We start from the raw sequence: 21,925 nt of genomic DNA on the forward strand, positions 1-21,925 counted from the left end.
AATACTGGACCCTACAGATGATCTATGCTTAGGAGGGACTTAGTTTGTTCATACTGTATTTGCCAAGAGTTCACCATGTGTCCAGGCTACGGATGGTACCGTGGGTAGACTGAGGCCAAAGGGTGGGAAGGTTGTGCCTGATTGCCCTCTGACCCTGGGCCCTGGACTTCCTGGCACACTGTCTTGCGCAAACTGCTCCCCAGAAGCGGGAAGGATTTGGAGTGCTCTCGGGAACTGCAGTCTCAAAACCTTGCAGGCTCCAAGCAGTTCCAGGAAACGGGGCAGTGGGGAGAGCGGAGTTAGGCAGTAGGGAGGAGTGAGGCCTGTGGCCAGGAGAATAAAGCACACTCTCCACCCGAAGAGAACTGCAGGCAAGCTGGATTGGCCCCACAGGCCGCGGGCTTGAGAGCCCTGGGCCTCCACGCCGGTCCCTCCCCCGGCACGGCCACCTGCACCGGCCCACACCTCACTCTCTGAACACTCCGTTCATTTGCTGGCTTCTCGGTCCAGAAGTCCCTCCTTCCTTTTCTTCGCTGTGAACTCCTAGTCATCCTGCAAAACCCAGATTAAAAGTCATTTCCTTTTGTACTGCTTTGCCCTGGGCGGGACCCAGTGTCATGAAGGCTCACTCACCACTCAGTGCTCTGCAGTGTTTAGCACGCAGTCGGGGTCCATTCGTATGCTGCGTAGATTTGAGTCCTGTGGGCGTGAGAACTCGTTCGGTTGCCAGGGGCAGGAGTCTCTGCCTAGGCTGCTTTGCTGGGTTCTATCGAGTCACCAGGGTACCGTCTGGCTTGGCCAGATCCAGTGGCTTGGATAGCATTCCCTGCCTTCAGTCCTCTTGGTTTTGTTTGCTCTTCTCTGTGTTAGCTTTCTTCTCCGGCTCCCTGCAGAGGCGGGGTGGCCGTCTGTCCCCTGAAGTTCAAGTACGGGCCAAGTCTCTCTGCTGAGCATTCCAGCTTCAATGCCACTGTTCCCTCTGCTTGCACCTGCTAGGGTCATGGGCCCAGCCCTGAACTAGCCACGGCCGGGGGCTCAGCCAGGGACCTGGCACCCTGATCGTCCCACCCGGCAGCGTGTTCTCCAGTGCTGAAGCTTCTGGGATATGGCGAGCCCAGGCTTCCCAGGGGGCATTCGGGCCAGGAGCCGAGAGGGATGGCGGCCCCTCCAGCTCTCTATAAACACTCCCCGCCTGCAGCCTCCGTCAGTGCACCGTGCTGCACCTGCCACTGCTGACCCAGCGCAGCACCAGGAGCCCGCCTTTCTCCCCCTTTTCCAGACGGGGAAACTGAGGCTCAGAGGATGGGAGGGACTTGTCCAAGGGTAATGAGCCGCTGGGGAGGAATTTGCCCTGAGATCTGGTGGTTGACAGGCTGGCACAACCAGTGCTTCAGCTGCCACGGGTGGCAAAGCCAGGGTTTCTACTTCAGGAACCTGGCCCGGGGACGTCGTGGGAGGTGGGAGTGCCACGCGTCTGTCGGCCCTGGCGTGGTCCCCTCTGTGCACGGTGAGTCAGCTGAGGCGCCAGTTCCACCGAGATCCGAGTGCTGGGCTCCACCACCCCCGCAGCTCAGCTGAGGATGCACACCCCTCCCCCAGCCATTTGTCCCTGGTTCTTTGGGGGTGCAGGGAGCGGAAGGGTAACTGAGACCAGACCATCTGCCCGGCTCCTAATAATAAATGGCGAGAAACAGTTTCCAGGCAAACATGGTGGGGGGGTTACTCTGCTCACACCCGGGCAGCCATCTGCTGGGCTGTCCTCAAGTGCCAAGCTGTGGGTGGAGCAAGAGGCCGGGGGGAGGGGCAGCACCCTATCCTGCGTCTACGGCAGTGTGGGTCACCCACTCTCTTCCTTTTGCTCAGGACGTAGCGGAGAGAGAGAGGTGCGGTCGCTGGCTTTGTGCCCCGGTGTCTGAGTAGGGGGAACACGGCTCCTGCGAGATGCCTGTGGTAGGTCCCAGGGGCTCCCCGGGACAGGGCCCTCTCCACAGGCAGGCGCTGGATGTCCACTTCACACCTCAGCCCCTCTAACCCTCACAACACAGCCACGCACGCCCATTTTATAGGTGGGAGGCCTGAGGCTCAGAGATGTTGACAGACTCACCCAAGGTCACACAAAGTGGCAGAGGGAGGACTTGAACCCGGAACTCTGCACAGCCAAGCACTTCTTCTGCATGCAACAATGAGGCAGCCATGCCTGCACCCTGGCAACCCAGGGCAGGTGTTCCATGTAACAGAGAGGCAGCTGACGCCAGCCTGGGGTGGTGGGCCTGCCCGAGCCCCGCCCCGGGGAGCCCCGAGCTGCCCCGGTCCTGCCCGCATCCCTGCGGCGGCACCGCTCACAGCCCGTCCCGCGCAGGTGAAGAAGCACTGGAGGAAGGGCCTGGGGACTCCTCAGGACGCCTCGGAGAAGGCCCGGGAGCAGCTGGCCGAGGCCGAGCTCCGCAAGCTGAGGCAGCAGTTCAGGAAGATGGTGGAAAGCCGCAAGTCCTCCAACTTCCGCAACCAGAAGATGATCGCCGGGCAGGTGTGAGTGCGCCTCTCTCCTGGGGCCCCCGGGGCGTCTCCCTAGGGAGGGGAGCACCAGGATCCAGAGTGTCTCAGGGAGCAGGGGCTGGCGTTTGGCCCGAGGGTTAAGCTGCCCGCTGGGACACCCACATCCCATATCTGAGTGCCTGGTTCGAGTCCCGGCTCTGCTTCCAATCCAGCTTCCTGCTCACGTGCACCCTAGGAGGCAGCCGGCGATGGGCCCCTGCCACCCACGTGGGAGACTCAGGTGGAATTCCTGGCTCCTGGCTTCAGTGTGGTCCAGCCCTGGCTGTGGTGGACATTTAGGGGAGTGGACCATTGGATGAACGCTCATTCTGTGTCTCAAATTTTTTTTTAAAAAGGCACCATTTCTGCTTCCGGCTGGAGGGGAATAGCAGCCCCTTACTCTAGGATCCGCCCAGGGACCACACACAGGTCTTGAGTCACTCCTCCTCCCAAAGTCCCAGCAGAGGAAGAATCTGGCTCAGTGTGAGTCAGGTGTCTACTCCTGGTCCAATGAGCTGGGCCTGGGCAGGGCCATAGGACACAAAGTGGGCGTGGCTAGTTTCCAGAGTAGGCAGGAGTCCCCGGGGCTGCAGAGAAGCCTATCTGTGTGTCCTAATGGGGCCTGTGAAATAGCGAGATATTGAGATTGCAATCGGGCTGCCCCAGAAATGCTGGGGGGCGGGGCATCATTCCTTTGGGCAACAGAAAGGTATTCTCTGGGACTGAGTGGACAAACGCTAAGCAACTCTTCTTGGATTCCCACTAAGGGGATGTAGTTCTAGCCACTCTCAGAAGAAGCCCTGACTGTTGGATGAAGCCTGGAGTTCGGAGTTCTGGGGTAAAGGTTTTCCGACTCTGCGGGGTCTTCTCAGGCTGGAGCCAGTCCCTCGGGGGCCTCCGTGTGACCCTTGAAAGTAGTCCTTTGCTGCCATCTGGTGGAAAGTGCGTCGTTCTGTAGGGATTTTGCTAGAACAAGAAAAGGCCTACCCAGAGCGAAGTGTAATAAAGCAACAGCTGGACGCTGCTTGGAGGGCATCGCCGCCTGGTTCAGCGTCCTCCTGGATGGCAATGCTGTAGAGCACGGGCCACATCTGGTTGTGTTTGTAAATAAAACTTTATTGACACGGCCACACTGGTTTCATGTTGCAACTGCAGGATCGAGTCATTGCCAAAGCCTGCATGGCTGGGAAAGCCTAAAATCTTTGCTTTTCGGCTCTTGGTCGAGATGGACTGCCAGTCCCTGCCCTGGAACATTCTGTCAGGTTCCGGAGTGGTGCTTCCATCGCTCTGGCGTGCATGTGGGGCGCGCTCACAGATTCCAATGCCGCGGGCCCCGGGTCGGAGTCTGACTCCGCACTTCTCCAGGCTTCGGGAGAACATGGAGGCCCCTGGGTTTGGGCACCCGGACGGTGCGGAAACTGGACTTCTGTGCTGCTGCTTCCTGTTGTCTGGTGGTGCTGCAATTTTCCAAGTATCCTTTTTTTTTTTTTTAAGATTTTTTATTTATTTGAAACTTAGAGTTACAGAGAGAGAGAAGGAGAGGCAGAGAGAGACAGAGAGGTCTTCCTCCACTGGTTCACTTCCCAACTGGCCGCAACGGCTGGAGCTGTGCTGATCTGAAGCCAGGATCCAGGAGCTTCTTCCGGGTCTCCCTCACGGGTGCAGGGGCCCAAACACTTGGGCCATCTTCTACTGCTTTCCCAGGCCTTAGTAGAGAGCTGGATTGGAAGTGGAGCAGCTGGGACTCGAACTGGCGCCCCTGTGGGATGCTGGCGCTGCAGGCAGCGGCCTTACCTGCTATGCCACAGCCCGCGCCTGCCTCTTCTCCAGAGGAGACAGAGGAAGGAGAGGACGAGGCTCCCGCCCGCCAGTCTCTCAAACCTCTGCGCCCACAGTGAGAGCCCGGTGTGGTGGGAGGTCCTGCGTGTCTCCTGCCGATGCGTTTGCCCCTCATTCCCCGAGGTAACGGGCTGTGAAGGCCAGGAAGGTGGACCGCAGCCAGCAGGTGCTGGGAGCCGCAGGGGAGAGGCCTGGGTGATGGGGTTGGACAGGCACGGCTGCAGGTCGCTCCCAGGGGAGAACACCCCTTTGAGAAGGCGGAGCAGCGGCGATGGCCGTGACCTGGGTCCCAGAGGCCTTGGGCTCAGGGCAGGAAGTCCCTCTGCCGGGCTCCTCTCAGGGTGTGTGTGTGTGTGTGTGTATGTGTGTGTATGTATGTGTGTGTATGTGTGTGTATGTATGTGTGTAAGTGTGTGAATGTATATGTGTGTATGTGTGTATGTATGTGTGTATGTGTGTGTATGTATGTGTGTAAGTGTGTGAATGTATATGTGTGTATGTGTGTATGTATGTGTGTATGTGTGAATGTATATGTGTGTATGTATGTGTGTATGTGTGAATGTATATGTGTGTATGTGTGTATGTATATGCGTGTATATGTGTGAATGTATATGTGTGTATGTGTGTGTGAATGTGTATGTGTGTATGTGTGTGTGTACGTATATGTGTGTATGTATGTATGTGTATGTGTGTATGTATATGTGTATGTGTGAATGTATATGTGTGTATGTATGTGTGTGTATATGTGTATGTATATGTGAGTATGTGTGAATGTATATGTGTGTATGTATGTGTGTGTGTGTACGTATGTGTGTATGTATGTGTGTGTATGTGTGTATGTATATGTGTGTATGTGTGAATGTATATACGTGTATGTGTGAATGTATATGTGTGTATGTATGTGTGTATGTGTGAATATATATGTGTGTATGTATGTGTGTATGTGTGTGAATGTATATGTGTGTATATATGTATGTGTGTATGTATGAATGTACATGTGTGTGTGAATGTATATGTGTGTATGTGTGTGTGTGAATGTGTATGTGTGTCAATGTATATGTGTGTATGTATGTGTGTGTGAATGTGTATGTGTGTATGTATGTGTGTATGTGTGTGTATGTGTGTGTACGTATGTGTGTATGTATGTGTGTGTATGTGTGTATGTATATGTGTGTATGTGTGAATGTATATACGTGTATGTGTGAATGTATATGTGTGTATGTATATGTATATATGTATGTGTGAATGTATATGTGTGTATGTATGTGTATATGTATATATGTATGTGTGTGTGTATATGTGTGTATGTGTGTATATGTATATGTGTGTATGTGTATGTGTGAATGTATATGTGTGTGTATGTATATGTGTGTGTGTGAATGTATATGTGTGTATGTATATGTGTGTATGTATGTGTGTGTGTGTGTGTGTGGTGCGTTTGGCCGAGGTGCGCCTGGAGGTTCAGGGTTAAGCATGGCCGCTCTCCCCGCAGCAAGGAAATCCAGGCCCTGAAAGCCGAGCAGGATGAGATCACGCTGCTCCTGAGTCTCTTGAAGTCCTCCAAGAACTTGCAAATGAACGAGAAAAACTACATGGAGCTGCGGTTCCTGCTGCAAACCAAGGAGGAGTACGAGGCTTTGATCAAGTCCATGAGGGTTCTCTTGGCCGAGCTGGATGAGAAGGTGCGGTCCCTCTCCTGCGGCATTAGCCAGGGCAGGGGCTGCGAGGACCTGACGCCGCAGGCTGGCCCTGCACCCCCGCACCCCTAGGACTCCCCTGGGGGCCTCAGGGCACTCCTGTGGTTTCTGTCTCCCTCACTGCCCCCGTCTCGGGAGCAGCCCCACATCCTATGCCTGGTTGGGACAGGAGGCGCAGCCTCGTTCCTGGGGCAAAGCTCTCCTGGTGGTGGGGTCGGGAGACCCTAGATCTTCTCATGCCGAGTGGTAGGGAGAGAGAGAGGCACCCAGCCTGGAAATGACCCGCGTCACTCCTGCTCACGGCGCCTGGGCTCCAAGCAGTCATGTGACCCTGCCTATCCACAGAGGCATCCAGAAAACCCAGTGCTCCCGTGAGCCTGGAAGGCAAAGAGCCAGAGACATTTGCTGCACGGCCTAGTGACCCCATCCCTGGCGGCCACTCGAGGGCTCTGTGTGGTGCGGCCCCTGCCTCCCACTCTGGCTCACCCCAGCGCCTTTGCGCGGGCTCCTCCACCACCATCCCCGGCCTGTCCTGCAGGACCCAGCGGGTCACAGGTCCCTGGCCAGGAGCGAGGAGCCTGCCCTGTAGGTTACCTTGGAAGGACGTTGTGAAGGGGCGAGCTCGAGTGGGGTAGCCGCAGAGGGTGTGGGACTGCCGTGTGGAAGTTGGGGAGCAGGCAGCACACGCCCCAGCTCCTGTCTCTCCTAACCCCCGATCCCAGTGCAGGGCCTCCTGGGGCGGCGAGCAGGGTGGGGCCTGGGTCCCAGCATAGCCCCTTACCCTTTCTCAGACTTCCTGCACGGCTCTCCTTCCGGCCGTAATGTGGCCTCGATACAGGGTCATTTAACGCCTCCATCCACGAGGGCAGGGCCCGTGCTGTGGCCTCCTGCGTGTCCCAGTCCTGGCACACAGTAGGTCTGCCATGAATCTTTACTGAGGGAATCTGAAGTCTCTTCCCATCTTTCCTGTTGTTCTTTCAGGAAAAGCCCAACGTCTGGCAGGCTCCCTGGCCCTGCTCCAGCGCCCCCTCCTGGCTCTCCCTGTCGCTCCCCCTCTTCGTGGAGGAGCAACACAGGACCCTGCGCTGTTCTTTCGTCTGCTCGGCCCTCCCCGGGTTTTCTGCTGGTTCTTCCCGGGTTGGCTACTATCCCTTCCACCTCCGTGGAAGGGCAGTTCCCCCTGGCCACATTCCCCACTTCCGCAGGGGAGCGGCACACCGCCGGCCGGCTCTTCTCGGGGGCTGCACAGGTGTTCCTTCAGCTAGATGTTCCCCTTAGATGTTCCTCGTGCATGCCGTCTCTCTCCTCCTTTATAGTCCTCCTCCGCCAATCCTAACTCGGCTGCCCACACGCCGAGTACGCTGCTCTCCTCCAATCAGGAGCAAGTCCTACAGTTTATTAGTTGAACTGGAGGCAGCTGTGTAGAAGCTGTTTACTTCTCTCCCAGCGCCATATTGTGGGAGAGCAGATGCATAGAATAAGTCTTAATTCCAGTAACTTAGTCCAGTCCGGTTTGCTCCCCACATCTCCCCACTTCTCTCCACCCCGCTTTCCCTGTGTTCCACCCACACCGGCCTCCTGTGTGTCCTGGACGCTGTCCCTCGCGTCCCAGCCTTTGCACATGCTGTTTCCTCTGCCTGGGGTGCTGTGCCCTTCCCACTGACTCGGCTCAGAGGGGGCCATGCCCATCATCTTTCCCGGCTGGCTGCCCCTCCTGGGCTGGCCCCACTACCCCTGCATCTCCCCGAGGCTCACCCTTTTCCTGTCCTAACACATGAACTGCACATGGCCGGGACTGCCGTGGGCTGATTCCCGCTTGGCCCCCATTGTCCAGCACAGAGCAGGTGCTTAGTCAGCAGGGATGGGCGTGCATGAGCAGTGAGAGAGGAGGTGATGAATTGGATGTGGCTTCTCGGAGCATTGGGAAAAGGCAGCCCCGCGTGGGACCCTCGCAAGGCCTGGACACGCACTGCCCAGTGCAACTCCTCTTTGTCCAGTTTCACCCCAGGGCGGGCAGATCTCGAAATCCCCCTGCCCCCTGCCCCCTATGAGCATCGCCCCCGCGCTTGCAGGGGGCTGCTGGAGGCGGGGCCTCATAGTTAGCAGGTGGATTGGCAGACGCGTTGCCCAGGCACCCACAGCCACGGTTAATGCGTCCTGTGCGGCACGGGCCTGATGGCTCCAAGCATGGCAAAAGCAGCGTCTGGTAGGAAGGTGCCACCGGGAACGGGCTCTGGATGCCATCAGGAGAGGAAGGGCTGGTGCTGGAGCCGCCCGTGGGGGTGAGCTCCCGTGGGGGCCCTCTCCCCTAGAGCAGGTGATGTCGCAGGCTGGAGGCGCTTCCCCCGCCCCCGTTAACACAAGTTGTTTGATTCCATGAGTCGGGGAGGGTTTGCTCTGGGGATGCTGCCTGTGCGAATCGGAAGAGTCCTCTCTAGAGGTCCGTGGTGACAGCGCTCCCGGCTGGGTCAGCGTCTCAGGAGCCGAGGGCAAAGCACTGTGTTTACACCGAAGAGGGGGGTCGGTCAGGGGCAGAGAGTGTGAGTGCAGAGGACACTGGGAAGTCGCGAGGGATGGAAGTCACAGCGGGACCAGTCTCGGGCGTCTGGTGCCATCTTGCACGTGACAGCGGCTGTGGCAGCTTGCGACCGGCCCACTCAGTGCCATGAGTCCAGGAGCTACTTCCATGGGGCACGGATGAGGTCATTGCTTCCAGAAACCATGGCTTTAGGGGTGGGGAAGTGACGCCCACGGGGGAATGACGGTGAAACGCACAGATGGGAGCAGCAACTCTAAATGGCCTCACGACGCAGGTGCGGGGAGCAGAGGTTTGTGCTCCGGCGCACGTGGGTCCCTGAGCCACAGAGAGATGGCGACACAGCTGGGCTGCCTCTCTCTTTCCTCAGATTGTGCAGATGGAAAAAAAGATCATCAGCCAGAAACAGGTCTTCGTGAAGATGCAGGAGGTCCACAACCCCCGGAAGCTGCAGAAGCAGATCCAGATCCTGGAGACCCGTCTGAACCTCGTGCGTACGCGTCCTCCCCCGCCCCGCCCACGGCTCGGCCCTGCGGCTCGGGTCCGCTGAGCCGTTCGCAGCGCCCGCCCATTGCAGGTGACGCAGTGGGGGACGCTCAGGCCGGGCAGCCTTGAGAAGCTCCCGTCCGCCCTGCTCTAGCCCCTCCGTACCATCCACCTTAGCCTGCCCCTGTCACCTCCCACCCTCTCCCCCCAACCCCTGCCCCACCCGGGATGCCGACTCTTGTAGTTCCTGGCCTCGAAATCTGCTCGTTAGCGCACACATTCCCTGCACCAGGCAGACTCGAGTGCACCTTCCTCTGCGCGGCGATGCCTGTAGCATGCCCTGTGCAGCTGGGCCTCAGGATGCCTGGTCTCCTCCCAAATCGCCGAGTCAGGGGCTCCGGCCGGGCGTCAGCACAGTGAGCCTGAAGGTCCCTTTGGTTAAGAATCAGAGCGTCGACGCCTGGCGTGGCGTGAGGCGCAGGAGGTGCTTAGCAAACCTCTGCTCATGGAATGAATGAACTGACAAAGGCATGCGTGGTGCAAAAACTTAATGTATTTGAGACACAGATGCAAAGAGACCGAGAGAGATTCCCATCTGCTGGTTCACTCCCCAGAGGCTCACCACAGCTGGGGCTGGGCCAGGCGGAAGACAGAGGACAGGAACTCAATGCGGGTTTCCCGTGTGGGTGACCCAGGCCCTTGAGCCATCACCTGCTACCTACTAGGCTGTGCATTAACAGGAAGCTGGGGCCGGAAGCTGAGCTGGGACTAGAACCCAGGTACTGATATGTGGTGCAGGCATCTTAACCACCGTGCCAGACAGCTGCCTTAGGATCTCCTCCCTTTTTTTAAAATAATTTTTTAAATGTACTAATTGTAAGGCACAGTTAAGAGAGAGCGAGAGAGCGAGAGCGCTTCAGTCCGCTGGCTCACTCCCCAAATGGCTGCAGTGGCCAGGGCAGGCCAAACTAACGCCAGGAGCCGGGAGCTCCTTCCAGGTCTCCCACGTGGGCGCAGAGGCCCAAGCGCTCGGGCCGTCTGCCACTGCTTTCCCAGGCCCATTAGCAGGGAGCTGGATCGGAAGTGGAGCAGCCAGGATTCGAGCTGTGCTCATATGGGATGCTGGTGCTGCAGGCTGCAGCTTAACCCACTGTTTTCCAGGATCCCCTTGTTAAAGGCTGAATAATATGCATGTGCGCTGTTCTTTCGTCTGCTCGGCCCTCCCCGGGTTTGCTGCTGGTTCTTCCCGGGTTGGCTACCGTCCCTCCACCTCCGTGGAGGGGCGGGCCCCCTGCCACTTTCCCCACTTCCCCAGGGGAGCGGCACACCACCGGCCGGCTCTCTCAGGGGCTGCTCAGGTGTTCCTTCAGATAGATGTTCCTCTTAGATGTTCCTGGTGCATGTTGTCTCTCTCCTCCTTTATAGTCCTCTTCTACCAATCCCAACTCTGCTACCCACATGCCGAGTACGCTGCTCTCCTCCAATCAGGAGCAGGTCCTACAGTTTATTGGTTGAACTGGAGGCAGCTGTGTAGAAGCTGTTTCCTCCTCTCCCAGCGCCATATTGTGGGAGAGCAGATGCATAGAATAAGTCTTAATTCCAGTAACTTAGTCTAGTCCGAGTTGCTCCCAGTTGCTCCCCACAGATCCCCCTTTCTTTTTATTTTTGGCGTTGATACGCGCCTGTCTTCGGTGCCCCGCGGCACACACTCTGCTCTGCTTGCTAGAGTTGCCCACAGGTGCTTACAAGTCCTATCAATCAGGCAAACCGAATCCAGGTCCTCTCTTCGCCATGTTGTGAGGAGGTTTTTAGGTGCTGATGCGTGCCTGTGTTCAGTGCCCTGCAGCGCATGCTCTGCTCTGCTAGAACTTCCTGCAGGTGCTTACAAGCCCTACCAATCAGGCAAACCGAATCCAAGCCTTCTCATTGCCATTTTGTGGAGAGACTTATTAGTGTTGATAACGTGCCTGTCTTCGGTGACCTGCAGCCACCCACAGGTGCTTATCGTCTTACTAATCAGGCAGACCGAATCCAAGCTCTCTCATTGCCATGGTGTGGGGAGGCCTTATTTTTCTCTATTTCTCTATCTCCGGGCATTCCTATTTCTCCTATTTTACTTATATCTGCCAGCATTCCTATTTCTCTCATTTTACTTCTAAACTTCTGTTTCTCTTAACCCTGCGGCTTCCCGGCACCCGTCCAGAGGCTGCTTCTCGGCGCCTCGCCCCGCAGCGGCCTCCCAGCTCTGAGCCGCTTCCCGGCTTCGCGCGCTCTCCGCGGTCTCCACGCCCTTTGCGCCCACACCACGGCCTTAGCGCCAGCCCCGCGTTCTCTCTACTTGCGCCTCGTGCGCTCTCCCCGTTCGTGCCCCGCGCGCTCTCTCTGTGCACGGCAGCTTCCGCGAATCACACAGCCTGGCTTACGTTTCCACCACCGGTATTCAGTCTAAGTTCCCCGGGCTAACCTGGCGAATTCAACCTAGCTCACGTCTGCGCCTTTCGGTTTGGCTTCCCGTCTTTTGCTCCCCGGGCTAATCTGACGGATTCCAACCTGGCCCACGTCTCCGCCTCTGGTTCCAGATTTTCGCCCCTTGTTCCCCGGGCTGACTCGACGAATCCCAACATAGCTTACGTCTCCGCCTCGGCCTGCCCCCACGGCTTCATTCTCCCTAACATATTTTTCTCTACCCGGTATGTTTCCCTAACTTTTCTTCCAACAACAATATTCCCCTCTCATTTCTCCTGGCTTCTCCCCACAGTCCGTATCCGAGTCTAAGTTTCTTCCAGGTTTCACTTTCGTTTTCAATCTCCTAGCTTCCCCGCCATAGTCCGCATCCGAGTCTATGTTTCCTCCAGCTTTCACTTTCGCTTTCAATCCTAACTTCTTCCGGCACTTCTTCCGTCCGGCTTTTCCCTAGGCTCTTCTAGTCTCTCTCTCCGGTATTTTCCCACTTCTTCCTGCTTCTTCCCTCCTAGGTTTCCTATCCGAGTCACGGCACCATTATGTCGCTCCCCCTCTTCATGGAGGAACGACACTAAACCCTGCCTAGGCTTCATATCCGAGTCACGGCACCATTATGTCGCTCCCCGTCTTCATGGAGGAACGACACAGGACCCTGCGCTGTTCTTTCATCTGCTCGGCCCTCCCCGGGTTTGCTGCTGGTTCTTCCCGGGTTGGCTACCGTCCCTTCCACCTCCGTGCAGGGGCGGTTCCCCCTAGCCACTTTCCCCACTTCTGCGGGGGAGCGGCACACCGCCGGCCGGCTCTCTTGGGGGCTGCACAGGTGTTCCTTCAGATAGATGTTCCTCTTAGATGTTCCTGGTGCATGTTGTCTCTCTCCTCCTTTATAGTCCTCTTCTACCAATCCCAACTCTGCTACCCACATGCCGAGTACGCTGCTCTCCTCCAATCAGGAGCAGGTCCTACAGTTTATTGGTTGAACTGGAGGCAGCTGTGTAGAAGCTGTTTCCTCCTCTCCCAGCGCCATATTGTGGGAGAGCAGATGCATAGAATAAGTCTTAATTCCAGTAACTTAGTCTAGTCCGAGTTGCTCCCAGTTGCTCCCCACATGTGTATGTGTGTGTGAGTGTGTGTGTGTGTGTGAGAGAGAGGGAGGGAGGGAGGGAGGGAGATCTCTTACCTAGCCCCCTGTGAGGACACTAGCTCGTTCCCACATCTTGGCTGTTGCGAGCTGGGTGGTAGTGAGGCGCCCGCCAGGGAGCACAGGTGCACTGACGAGGTGGGGACTTCACTTCCTCTGGGAACGTGCCCTGAAGAAGAGGGGCTGGGTCGGAGGTGGTTCTAGTTTAATTTCTTTCGAAACCTCCACACGGTTTTCCACAATGGCTGCCTCAATCTACCAATCTACGTTTCTAGCAACATAATCTTAAAAAAAGAAAAAAATGGGCCCAGGCTTATTAAGGGCACACAGAAAAGCAGGGGGAAGAACGCAGTGAACACCACGCACTGCTCACGTGGACTTGATCACTGTCCGCGTCGTTGTTGTTTGCCTCACTCCTGTCTCCCCTGAGGTATTGGGTGATAACAGGCGTGATGGCATTCCACCCCTGTAGTCTGCAGCTCTTGCAACTGAACGGTGTCTTTCAAAATCGCAAGACTAGAGCCACATGTAACGAAATTAGTGCTTCATTAATGTTACCCAGTACCTGGTCCACAGTGGAATTTCTCCAGTTGGCCTCACAATGTCTTTTTTAAAATATTTATTTATTTTATGTGAAAAGCCCAGTAACAGAGAGAGAGGGAGAGACAGATCTTCCATCCGCGGGTTCACTCTCCCAGTGACTGCACGGCCGGAGCTGGGCCAGACTGAAGCCGAGAGCCTGGCATCCACGTGGGGTGCCGGCTGCTTAGGTGGAGGCTTGACCAGCTGTGCCATAGCAACGGCCCCTCAAAATGTATTTTAAAGGTGGATCCAAGCAAGGCCAGGGCCGCGGCTCACAAGGCTAATCCTTCGCCTGCGGTGCTGGCACCCCGGGGTTCTAGTCCTGGATGGGGTGCCGAATTCTGTCCCGGTTACCCCTCTTCCAGGCCAGCTCTCTGCTGTGGCCCGGGAAGGCAGTGGAGGATGGCCCAAGTGCTTGGACCCTGCACCTGCATGGGAGGCCAGGAGGAAGCACCTGGCTCCTGGCTTCAGATCGGCACAGTTCTGGCCGTAGCGGCAATTTGGGGGGTGAACCAATGGAAGGAAGACCTTTCTCTCTGTCTCTCTCTCTCTCTCACTAACTCTGCCTGTCAAAAAAAAAAAAAAAAAAAAAGGTGGATCCAACCGAAGTTCATGTGATTGTTAGGGCTCTTGAATTTCTTTGACCTAGAGGAGCGGGTTTTTTAATTATTAAAAAAAGGTGATTTGCTTGAAAGGCTGAGTTACAGAGAGAGATCTTCCATCCCATGGGATGCTGGTGCTGCAGATGGCGGCCCAACCTGCTACACCACCGCCCGGCCCTGAGGAGTGGCTCTTGGTCGGGGCAATTTCCTCCCCAAAGAAGACGATCTCGGTCGGTGCCGCGGCTCACTAGGCTAATCCTCCGCCTAGCGGCGCCGGCACACCAGGTTCTAGTCCCGGTCGGGGCGCCGGATTCTGTCCCGGTTGCCCCTCTTCCAGGCCAGCTCTCTGCTTGGGCCCTGCACCCCATGGGAGACCAGGAGAAGTACCTGGCTCCTGGCTCCTGCCATCGGATCAGCGCGGTGCGCTGGCCGCAGCGCGCTGGCTGCGGCGGCCATTGGAGGGTGAACCAACGGCAAAGGAAGACCTTTCTCTCTGTCTCTCTCTCTCTGTCCACTCTGCCTGTCAAAGAAAAAAAAAAAAGACAATCTCTGCGTCTCAGCTGGCTTGGGGACACATTGTTGCGGGTGGCCAGTGGGCAGTGGTAGGGGCGGCACATTCTAGAAAACCCAGGCTGGCTGCCCCCGGAGCACAAGTGAGTTGTCCTGGGAAAGTTCTCCCTTCTCGGCCCGGCTGATTGTGGTTTCTTCTGGTGTCGTCCGGCTTGTTCCTGCTCCCCTGCCATTGCTTAAACCCGGAAGTTAGATCGAAGGTAGAAGTTGAATTCCAGGAGTGAGGATCCACCAAGGGCCACTGAACCAGCGGTCTGACTGCTGCTCCGTGCCCTGGGGTGGGAGACGAGGGGAAACGCTTCCAGCCCTCCAGCTGCCTTCTGGAGTCATCCTTTGGCCCAGGAGCAGGCCCGGTCTTGAAGCTCAGCCCTTCCAACAGGTCACCGTTCACTTCGACAAGATGCTGACCAGCAACGCCGAGCTCCGGAAGGAGATCGAGGCCCTGCGGTTCGAGAAGGCCGCCTACGACAACGCCTACCAGCAGCTGCACCGGCGCCTGCTGATGCAGAAGAAGACGATGAACCTGGCCATTGAGCAGTCGGCGCAGGCCTACGAGCAGAGGTGGGCGGGCGCCCAGCTTCCCCGGGCCGAGCGCCTCCACCCGCCCAGTGCTTGTGCGTCGGAGCCTTCATCTGCGTAGTAGCAATTCTGAGCACCAAGCCTGACGCGGGCCAAGCCTGACGCCGGCTGCTCTGGGCGTTATCTTAGTCCCACAGCTGCCCCCGGAGGTGTCAGCCCCATTTCACACACCAGAACTCGGGAGGTGTTAAAGTACTTACCTGAGGTCCAGGGGAGTGGTGGGCGTGGCGGCCCCCGAGGTCGAGGCCCCTATGCTGCCCGCCTCCTTTGGGCACCTCTGCCACTGGTGTCAGGGCCCTTCCTCAGGTGGGGGTGGGGCGGGGAGGGGGGGCTGACTCACACTTCCGGTGGCAAAGGCTTGCAGTTGGCCTGTGTAGATCACAGGTGTCAGGAGCAGGCAGGTGGGAGTGTGAACCCTGGCTCCCTCGTTACTACACTGGCGCAGGTGCTCTTTAGGCAGTGGTGGTGGTGGTGATGGTGGGGGCATTGGAAAATCCATGTAGGTAACGCGTGCCAGCACAGAGTAATGGCTACGTAGTGGTGAGGTGGTGATGCTGGAGACGGCCTTCACGCAGTGGTGCTGACAGCGATGGCAGAGAACTCTCTTCCTGGGCTAGTTCCGAGCCTGCCACTCCTGTTGCTCGGGGCAGAGGGATTGATACTCCGCTTCCAGAGGCTCTCACGATGAGCCGAGTTGTGGTCACTGGCCAGGCAGGAAGTCCCTCGGAACTTGCGGGGGGCGGGGGGGCGAGGGGAGGGGCAGAGGAGCCTCGGGAGGCTCAGGCTCCGCCCCCCGCCCTGGCCCAGGCTGGAAGCCATGGCTCGGATGGCTGTCATGAAGGACCGGCAGCAGAAGGACATCTCACAGTACAACCTGGAGATCCGGGAGCTCGAGCGGCTCTACGCCCACGAGACCCAGCTCAAGTCCTTCCTGCTCATCAAGCTGAACGACCGCGTTGACTTTGAAGAGCAGGCCAAGAAGGAAGAAGGTACTCCACCCGCGCCCGCCCCCGTCCTTCCTCCCCTCGTGCCACCCCGCAGGACCGCCACGTCACAGGCTCCACGCGTGCCTGGGAAGTCGTCATGAGGTATCGCACCTGTACTGCACAGGCGCGGGATTTCTTGTGTGTACGCTCAGCCGCAGGGCACAGCGCCTGTCTACACAGCAAACATCGCGACAGGGACTCAAGCATTCGGGGAGACCTGCGCCCCGCGGGTGCTGAGGGGTGACTGAGATGGCCTTGGGGGACCCAGGGGGCCTGTCCTTGTGGAGTTGACCTCTCGGGGCGAGGACAGAGAAGCCAAGGCAGGAGTCAGTCCTGTGCCGAGGAGAAGAAAACGGGGAACTGGTGGGAGAGGGCGGGGGGGTCAGGGTGGGCCTGTCGGAGGAGGCCGTGATGTTTGGGTCACGATGACTTGAAGGACGTGAGGGAGCTGACCACGTGGAGCTGGGAGAAGGGCAACCTGGGCAGATGGGGCCGCAAGTGCAGAGGTCCTGGGGTCTGCCCAAGGGAGGCGAGTCTGGGAGTCTGTGCTGGCGGGGGTGGGGGAGGGGCAGATCAGGCCCCACAGCTCTGCTGCTTCGTGGGGGGTGGGGGGAGGGGGCCAGATCAGGTGGAGGGGGGCCCTATGGCATCTGGCGACATCGTGGCGGAGTCTGGTGGTGATGAGGGGTTGAGTAGAAGGTTCTAGATCTGGAGGCTCAGGAGGGGGCTCACGGAGCCAGCTGTTCCTGGAAAGATCTAGAGAACTTGTTCTGGTGGCTGCCTAGAGGCCAAATCAGAGCAGTGAGACCAGGGCCCAGGGGAGTCAGGGGCAGGTGCAGGTCCCCGGCTGCAGTGGGCCCAGGGGAGTCAGGGGCAGGTGCAGGTCCCCGGCTGCAGTGGGGCCAGGAGTCAGGGCAGGTGCAGGTCCCCGGCTGCAGTGGGCCAGGAGTCAGGGGCAGGTGCAGGTCCCCGGCTGCAGTGGGGGCCCAGGAGTCAGGGGCAGGTGCAGTTCCCCCGGCTGCAGTGGGCCCAGGAGTCAGGGGCAGGTGCAGGTCCCCGGCTGCAGTGGGGCCAGGAGTCAGGGGCAGGTGCAGGTCCCCGGATGCAGTGGGCCCAGGGGAGTCAGGGGCAGGTGCAGGTCCCCCGGCTGCAGTGGGCCAGGAGTCAGGGGCAGGTGCAGGTCCCCCGGCTGCAGTGGGGCCAGGAGTCAGGGGCAGGTGCAGGTCCCCCGGCTGCAGTGGGCCCAGGAGTCAGGAGCAGGTGCAGGTCCCCCGGCTGCAGTGGGCCCAGGAGTCAGGGGCAGGTACAGGTCCCCCGGCTGCAGTGGGCCCAGGAGTCAGGGGCAGGTGCAGGTCCCCCGGCTGCAGTGGGCCCAGGAGTCAGGGGCAGGTGCAGGTCCCCCAGCTGCAGTGGGCCCAGGAGTCAGGGGCAGGTGCAGGTCCCCCGGCTGCAGTGGGCCCAGGAGTCAGGGGCAGGTCAGGTCCCCCAGATGCAGTGGGCCCAGGAGTCAGGGGCAGGTACAGGTCCCCGGCTGCAGTGGGCCCAGGAGTCAGGGGCAGGTACAGGTCCCCGGCTGCAGTGGGCCCAGGAGTCAGGGGCAGGTACAGGTCCCCGGCTGCAGTGGGGTACAGGAGTCAGGGGCAGGTCAGGTCCCCCAGATGCAGTGGGCCCAGGAGTCAGGGGCAGGTGCAGGTCCCCGGCTGCAGTGGGCCCAGGGGAGTCAGGGGCAGGTACAGGTCCCCCGGCTGCAGTGGGCCAGGAGTCAGGGGCAGGTGCAGGTCCCCCGGCTGCAGTGGGGCCAGGAGTCAGGGGCAGGTGCAGGTCCCCCGGCTGCAGTGGGCCCAGGAGTCAGGAGCAGGTGCAGGTCCCCCGGCTGCAGTGGGCCCAGGAGTCAGGGGCAGGTACAGGTCCCCCGGCTGCAGTGGGCCCAGGAGTCAGGGGCAGGTGCAGGTCCCCCAGCTGCAGTGGGCCCAGGAGTCAGGGGCAGGTACAGGTCCCCGGCTGCAGTGGGGTACAGGAGTCAGGGGCAGGTCAGGTCCCCCAGATGCAGTGGGCCCAGGAGTCAGGGGCAGGTACAGGTCCCCGGCTGCAGTGGGCCCAGGAGTCAGGGGCAGGTACAGGTCCCCGGCTGCAGTGGGGTACAGGAGTCAGGGGCAGGTCAGGTCCCCCAGATGCAGTGGGCCCAGGAGTCAGGGGCAGGTACAGGTCCCCGGCTGCAGTGGGCCAGGAGTCAGGGGCAGGTGCAGGTCCCCCGGCTGCAGTGGGGCCAGGAGTCAGGGGCAGGTGCAGGTCCCCCGGCTGCAGTGGGCCTGGAGTCAGGGGCAGGTGCAGGTCCCCCGGCTGCAGTGGGGCCCAGGAGTCAGGGGCAGGTCAGGTCCCCCAGATGCAGTGGGCCCAGGAGTCAGGGGCAGGTACAGGTCCCCGGCTGCAGTGGGCCCAGGAGTCAGGGGCAGGTACAGGTCCCCGGCTGCAGTGGGCCCAGGAGTCAGGGGCAGGTGCAGGTCCCCCGGCTGCAGTGGGGTCCAGGAGTCAGGAGCAGGTGCAGGTCCCCCAGCTGCAGTGGGGTCCAGGAGTCAGGGGCAGGTGCAGTTCCCCCGGCTGCAGTGGGCCCAGGAGTCAGGGGCAGGTGCAGGTCCCCCGGTTGCAGTGGGGCCAGGAGTCAGGGGCAGGTGCAGGTCCCCTGGCTGCAGTGGGGCCCAGGAGAGTCAGGGGCAGGTCAGGTCCCCCAGATGCAGTGGGCCCAGGAGTCAGGGGCAGGTACAGGTCCCCGGCTGCAGTGGGCCCAGGAGTCAGGGGCAGGTGCAGGTCCCCCGGCTGCAGTGGGGTCCAGGAGTCAGGAGCAGGTGCAGGTCCCCCAGCTGCAGTGGGGTCCAGGAGTCAGGGGCAGGTGCAGTTCCCCCGGCTGCAGTGGGCCCAGGAGTCAGGGGCAGGTGCAGGTCCCCCGGTTGCAGTGGGGCCAGGAGTCAGGGGCAGGTGCAGGTCCCCTGGCTGCAGTGGGGCCCAGGAGAGTCAGGGGCAGGTGCAGGTCCCCCAGCTGCAGTGGGGGCACAGGAGGGTCAGGGGCAGGTGCAGGTCCCTGGCTTCAGTGGGCCCAGGAGTCATGGCAGGTGCAGGTCCCCCGGCTGCAGTGGGCCCAGGAGTCAGGGGCAGGTGCAGGTCCCCTGGCTGCAGTGGGCCAGGAGTCAGGGGCAGGTGCAGGTCCCCCGGCTGCAGTGGGGCCCAGGAGTCAGGGGCAGGTCAGGTCCCCCAGATGCAGTGGGCCCAGGAGTCAGGGGCAGGTGCAGGTCCCCCGGCTGCAGTGGGCCCAGGAGTCAGGGGCAGGTGCAGGTCCCCGGCTGCAGTGGGCCCAGGGGAGTCAGGGGCAGGTGCAGGTCCCCCGGCTGCAGTGGGGCCAGGAGTCAGGGGCAGGTGCAGGTACCCCGGCTGCAGTGGGCCCAGGGGAGTCAGGGGCAGGTGCAGGTCCCCCGGCTGCAGTGGGCCCAGGAGTCAGGGGCTGGTGCAGGTCCCCCGGCTGCAGTGGGCCCAGGAGTCAGGGGCAGGTGCAGGTCCCCCAGATGCAGTGGGGCCCAGGGGTCAGGGGCAGGTGCAGGTCCCCGGCTGCAGTGGGGCCCAGGGGTCAGGAGCAGGTGCAGGTCCCCGGCTGTACTGGGGCCAGGAGTCAGGGGCAGGTGCAGATCCCCGGCTGCAGTGGGCCCAGGAGTCAGGGGCAGGTGCAGATCCCCGGCTGCAGTGGGCCCAGGAGTCAGGGGCAGGTGCAGGTCCCCCAGATGCAGTGGGGTTACAGGAGTCAGGGGCAGGTGCAGGTCCCCCGGCTGCAGTGGGGCCAGGAGTCAGGGGCAGGTGCAGATCCCCGGCTGCAGTGGGGTCCAGGAGTCAGGGGCAGGTGCAGGTCCCCGGCTGCAGTGGGCCCAGGAGTCAGGGGCAGGTGCAGGTCCCCGGTTGCAGTGGGCCCAGGAGTCAGGGGCAGGTGCAGGTCCCCCGGCTGCAGTGGGGCCCAGGAGTCAGGGGCAGGTGCAGGTCCCCTGGCTGCAGTGGGGCCCAGGAGTCAGGGGCAGGTGCAGGTCCCCCAGATGCAGTGGGCCCAGGAGTCAGGGGCAGGTGCAGGTCCCCCGGCTGCAGTGGGCCCAGGAGTCAGGGGCAGGTGCAGGTCCCCGGCTGCAGTGGGGGCCAGGAGTCAGGGGCAGGTGCAGGTCCCCCAGCTGCAGTGGGGTTACAGCAGTCAGGGGCAGGTGCAGGTCCCCGGCTGCAGTGGGAGGATTATCTTGGTTCTCATTCCTCAGATTTGCTCTGAGGCCTCTGAAGACCCTGTCCCACTTCTGCCTTGGCACTTGCTTGACCTTCATCCTGCTCCAAGGTCACTGCTAGGGAGAGGCCTTCCCTCGCCACTTCTAAAGCACCAAGGCCATCTCAGCCCCTGAACTGACCCCGGCCAGAGGGCGTGTCCGTGGACTTCTGTTTACTGGGACATCTTTTTCCCATCCTGGTGCTGACTCCTGCACTGCACACCCTGTGGGGCGGGGGTTCGTGGGAGCAGAGTGAGCACCGAGTGTGGCACGAGGTAGGTGCATCGCTAGGTGCGTGTAGGGTGAGTAGTGAGAGAAGTTCCTGCCTCATCTGGACAGAGCTAGTCTCTCTCCGGTAATCACAGCACTGAGCGTGGACCGCCTGCCTGGCCCGGCCCACGGCGGCTTCCTCCTCGCACTCACTGTCGCTAGTTGTTCCTCTTCTAGCGCTCAAGGCAAAGAAGCACGTGAAGAAGAAGAAGGGCGAGAGCTTCGAGAGCTACGAGGTGGCCTACCTCCGCCTGCTGAAGCTGGCTGAGCACGGGACCATGAACCAGCTCATCGAGGAGTTCCTGGCCAAGGAGGAGAAAAACTTTGCTCGGTTCACGTACGTCACGGAGCTCAACAACGACATGGAGATGATGCACAAGAAGACGCAGAGGATCCAGGTGGGCCCGGGTGCACCTGTTCCCACAGCAGCCTTCCCCGAGCAGGCTCCTTGGGATGTGCTGTGAGAAGCAGCGTGTCTGGCAAACACGGCCGCCTTCCCTCTCCTCGGATCAGCGTGCGTCTGCCGGGAGCTACAGCCCACCCCCCGGTGGTGCCATTGCCACTCCGCGGCGCGTTCTGTGATCCACTGTGCTCTGTTCCTGTCGCGGGGAGTTGTCCTCCTCTGGGCCACGGTCACTGCAGCCTGGCCATGGCCACGTGCAAAGAGATGACCGCTGGAACAAGCAGACGTTTTAATTCAGGAGTCATGGAGTGATTTTAACGCAGGTTGGGAACAGCACAGCTCGGAGAGCAAATTTGTGATTTCACAGACGACATTACCTGGGGTGAGATGGAATAATAGTAGACAGGTAGCAGACAGTGAGAAGCCCACGCTGGTCAGTTAGAGGAAAACGATTCATTGCGGATACTAGGAGATACCGAGAGCTGGGGGTGAATGTGGAGACGTGGAGGTGGTCCCGCCAGTGAGGGCTGAGCGAACAAATGGGCGGCACCAAGGGGATCGCGTGGCGTTTTAACGAGGGACTATTTACGGGGGTCTAAGTTAATGAAGAAGGGAGGAGGAGAGGCAGCCAGGCCAGCTCCAGGCTGGGGCACAGGGCGAGAGGCTGCTGAGGCGGCTGCGGTTGGCTGCTGTCACCCAGCCGTGCAGCCCAGGCAAGAGCAGGCTCCCAAGCCCCATTCTTAGCGACTCCAGCGGCTGCCTTCCATTGGTTGAGCCCCGGCTGGAAGCTGGAGCTAAGGGGCTTCCCATTGGCTGGAACTAAGCGTCTGTAGGAGCAGGTGTGGGGACCGCGGGCAGCCCTGGCCGGCCCTGGGCAGAGGGGCGGGAGGGGAGGGCTGATGGCTGGGTCTCCGGCTGACGGGAAAGGCCCGGTTGTGGGTGTAGGGGGGCGAGAG

General features: G+C 60.1%; 1 protein-coding gene across 1 annotated transcript in view; it reads left to right on the top strand.

Annotated features, from left to right (window-relative positions):
• Positions 1 to 2,364: 2,364 nt before the first annotated feature.
• CCDC63 (coiled-coil domain containing 63) overlaps positions 2,365 to 21,925 on the top strand; it is a 29,315-nt gene continuing 9,754 nt past the window's right edge. The window contains exons 1-6 of the mRNA XM_051826828.3: positions 2,365 to 2,529; positions 5,867 to 6,056; positions 8,978 to 9,097; positions 14,828 to 15,009; positions 15,835 to 16,016; positions 20,744 to 20,964. Of these exons, the coding sequence (XP_051682788.2) occupies positions 2,471 to 2,529; positions 5,867 to 6,056; positions 8,978 to 9,097; positions 14,828 to 15,009; positions 15,835 to 16,016; positions 20,744 to 20,964 (954 nt within the window). The 5' untranslated portion in view covers positions 2,365 to 2,470. The remainder of the gene's footprint in view (positions 2,530 to 5,866; positions 6,057 to 8,977; positions 9,098 to 14,827; positions 15,010 to 15,834; positions 16,017 to 20,743; positions 20,965 to 21,925) is intronic.

This window comes from Oryctolagus cuniculus, chromosome 21 (assembly GCF_051225735.1).
Source record: "Oryctolagus cuniculus isolate XC-2025 breed Fujian yellow rabbit chromosome 21, ASM5122573v1, whole genome shotgun sequence".
In the NCBI taxonomy this organism is placed as follows: Eukaryota; Metazoa; Chordata; class Mammalia; order Lagomorpha; family Leporidae; genus Oryctolagus; species Oryctolagus cuniculus.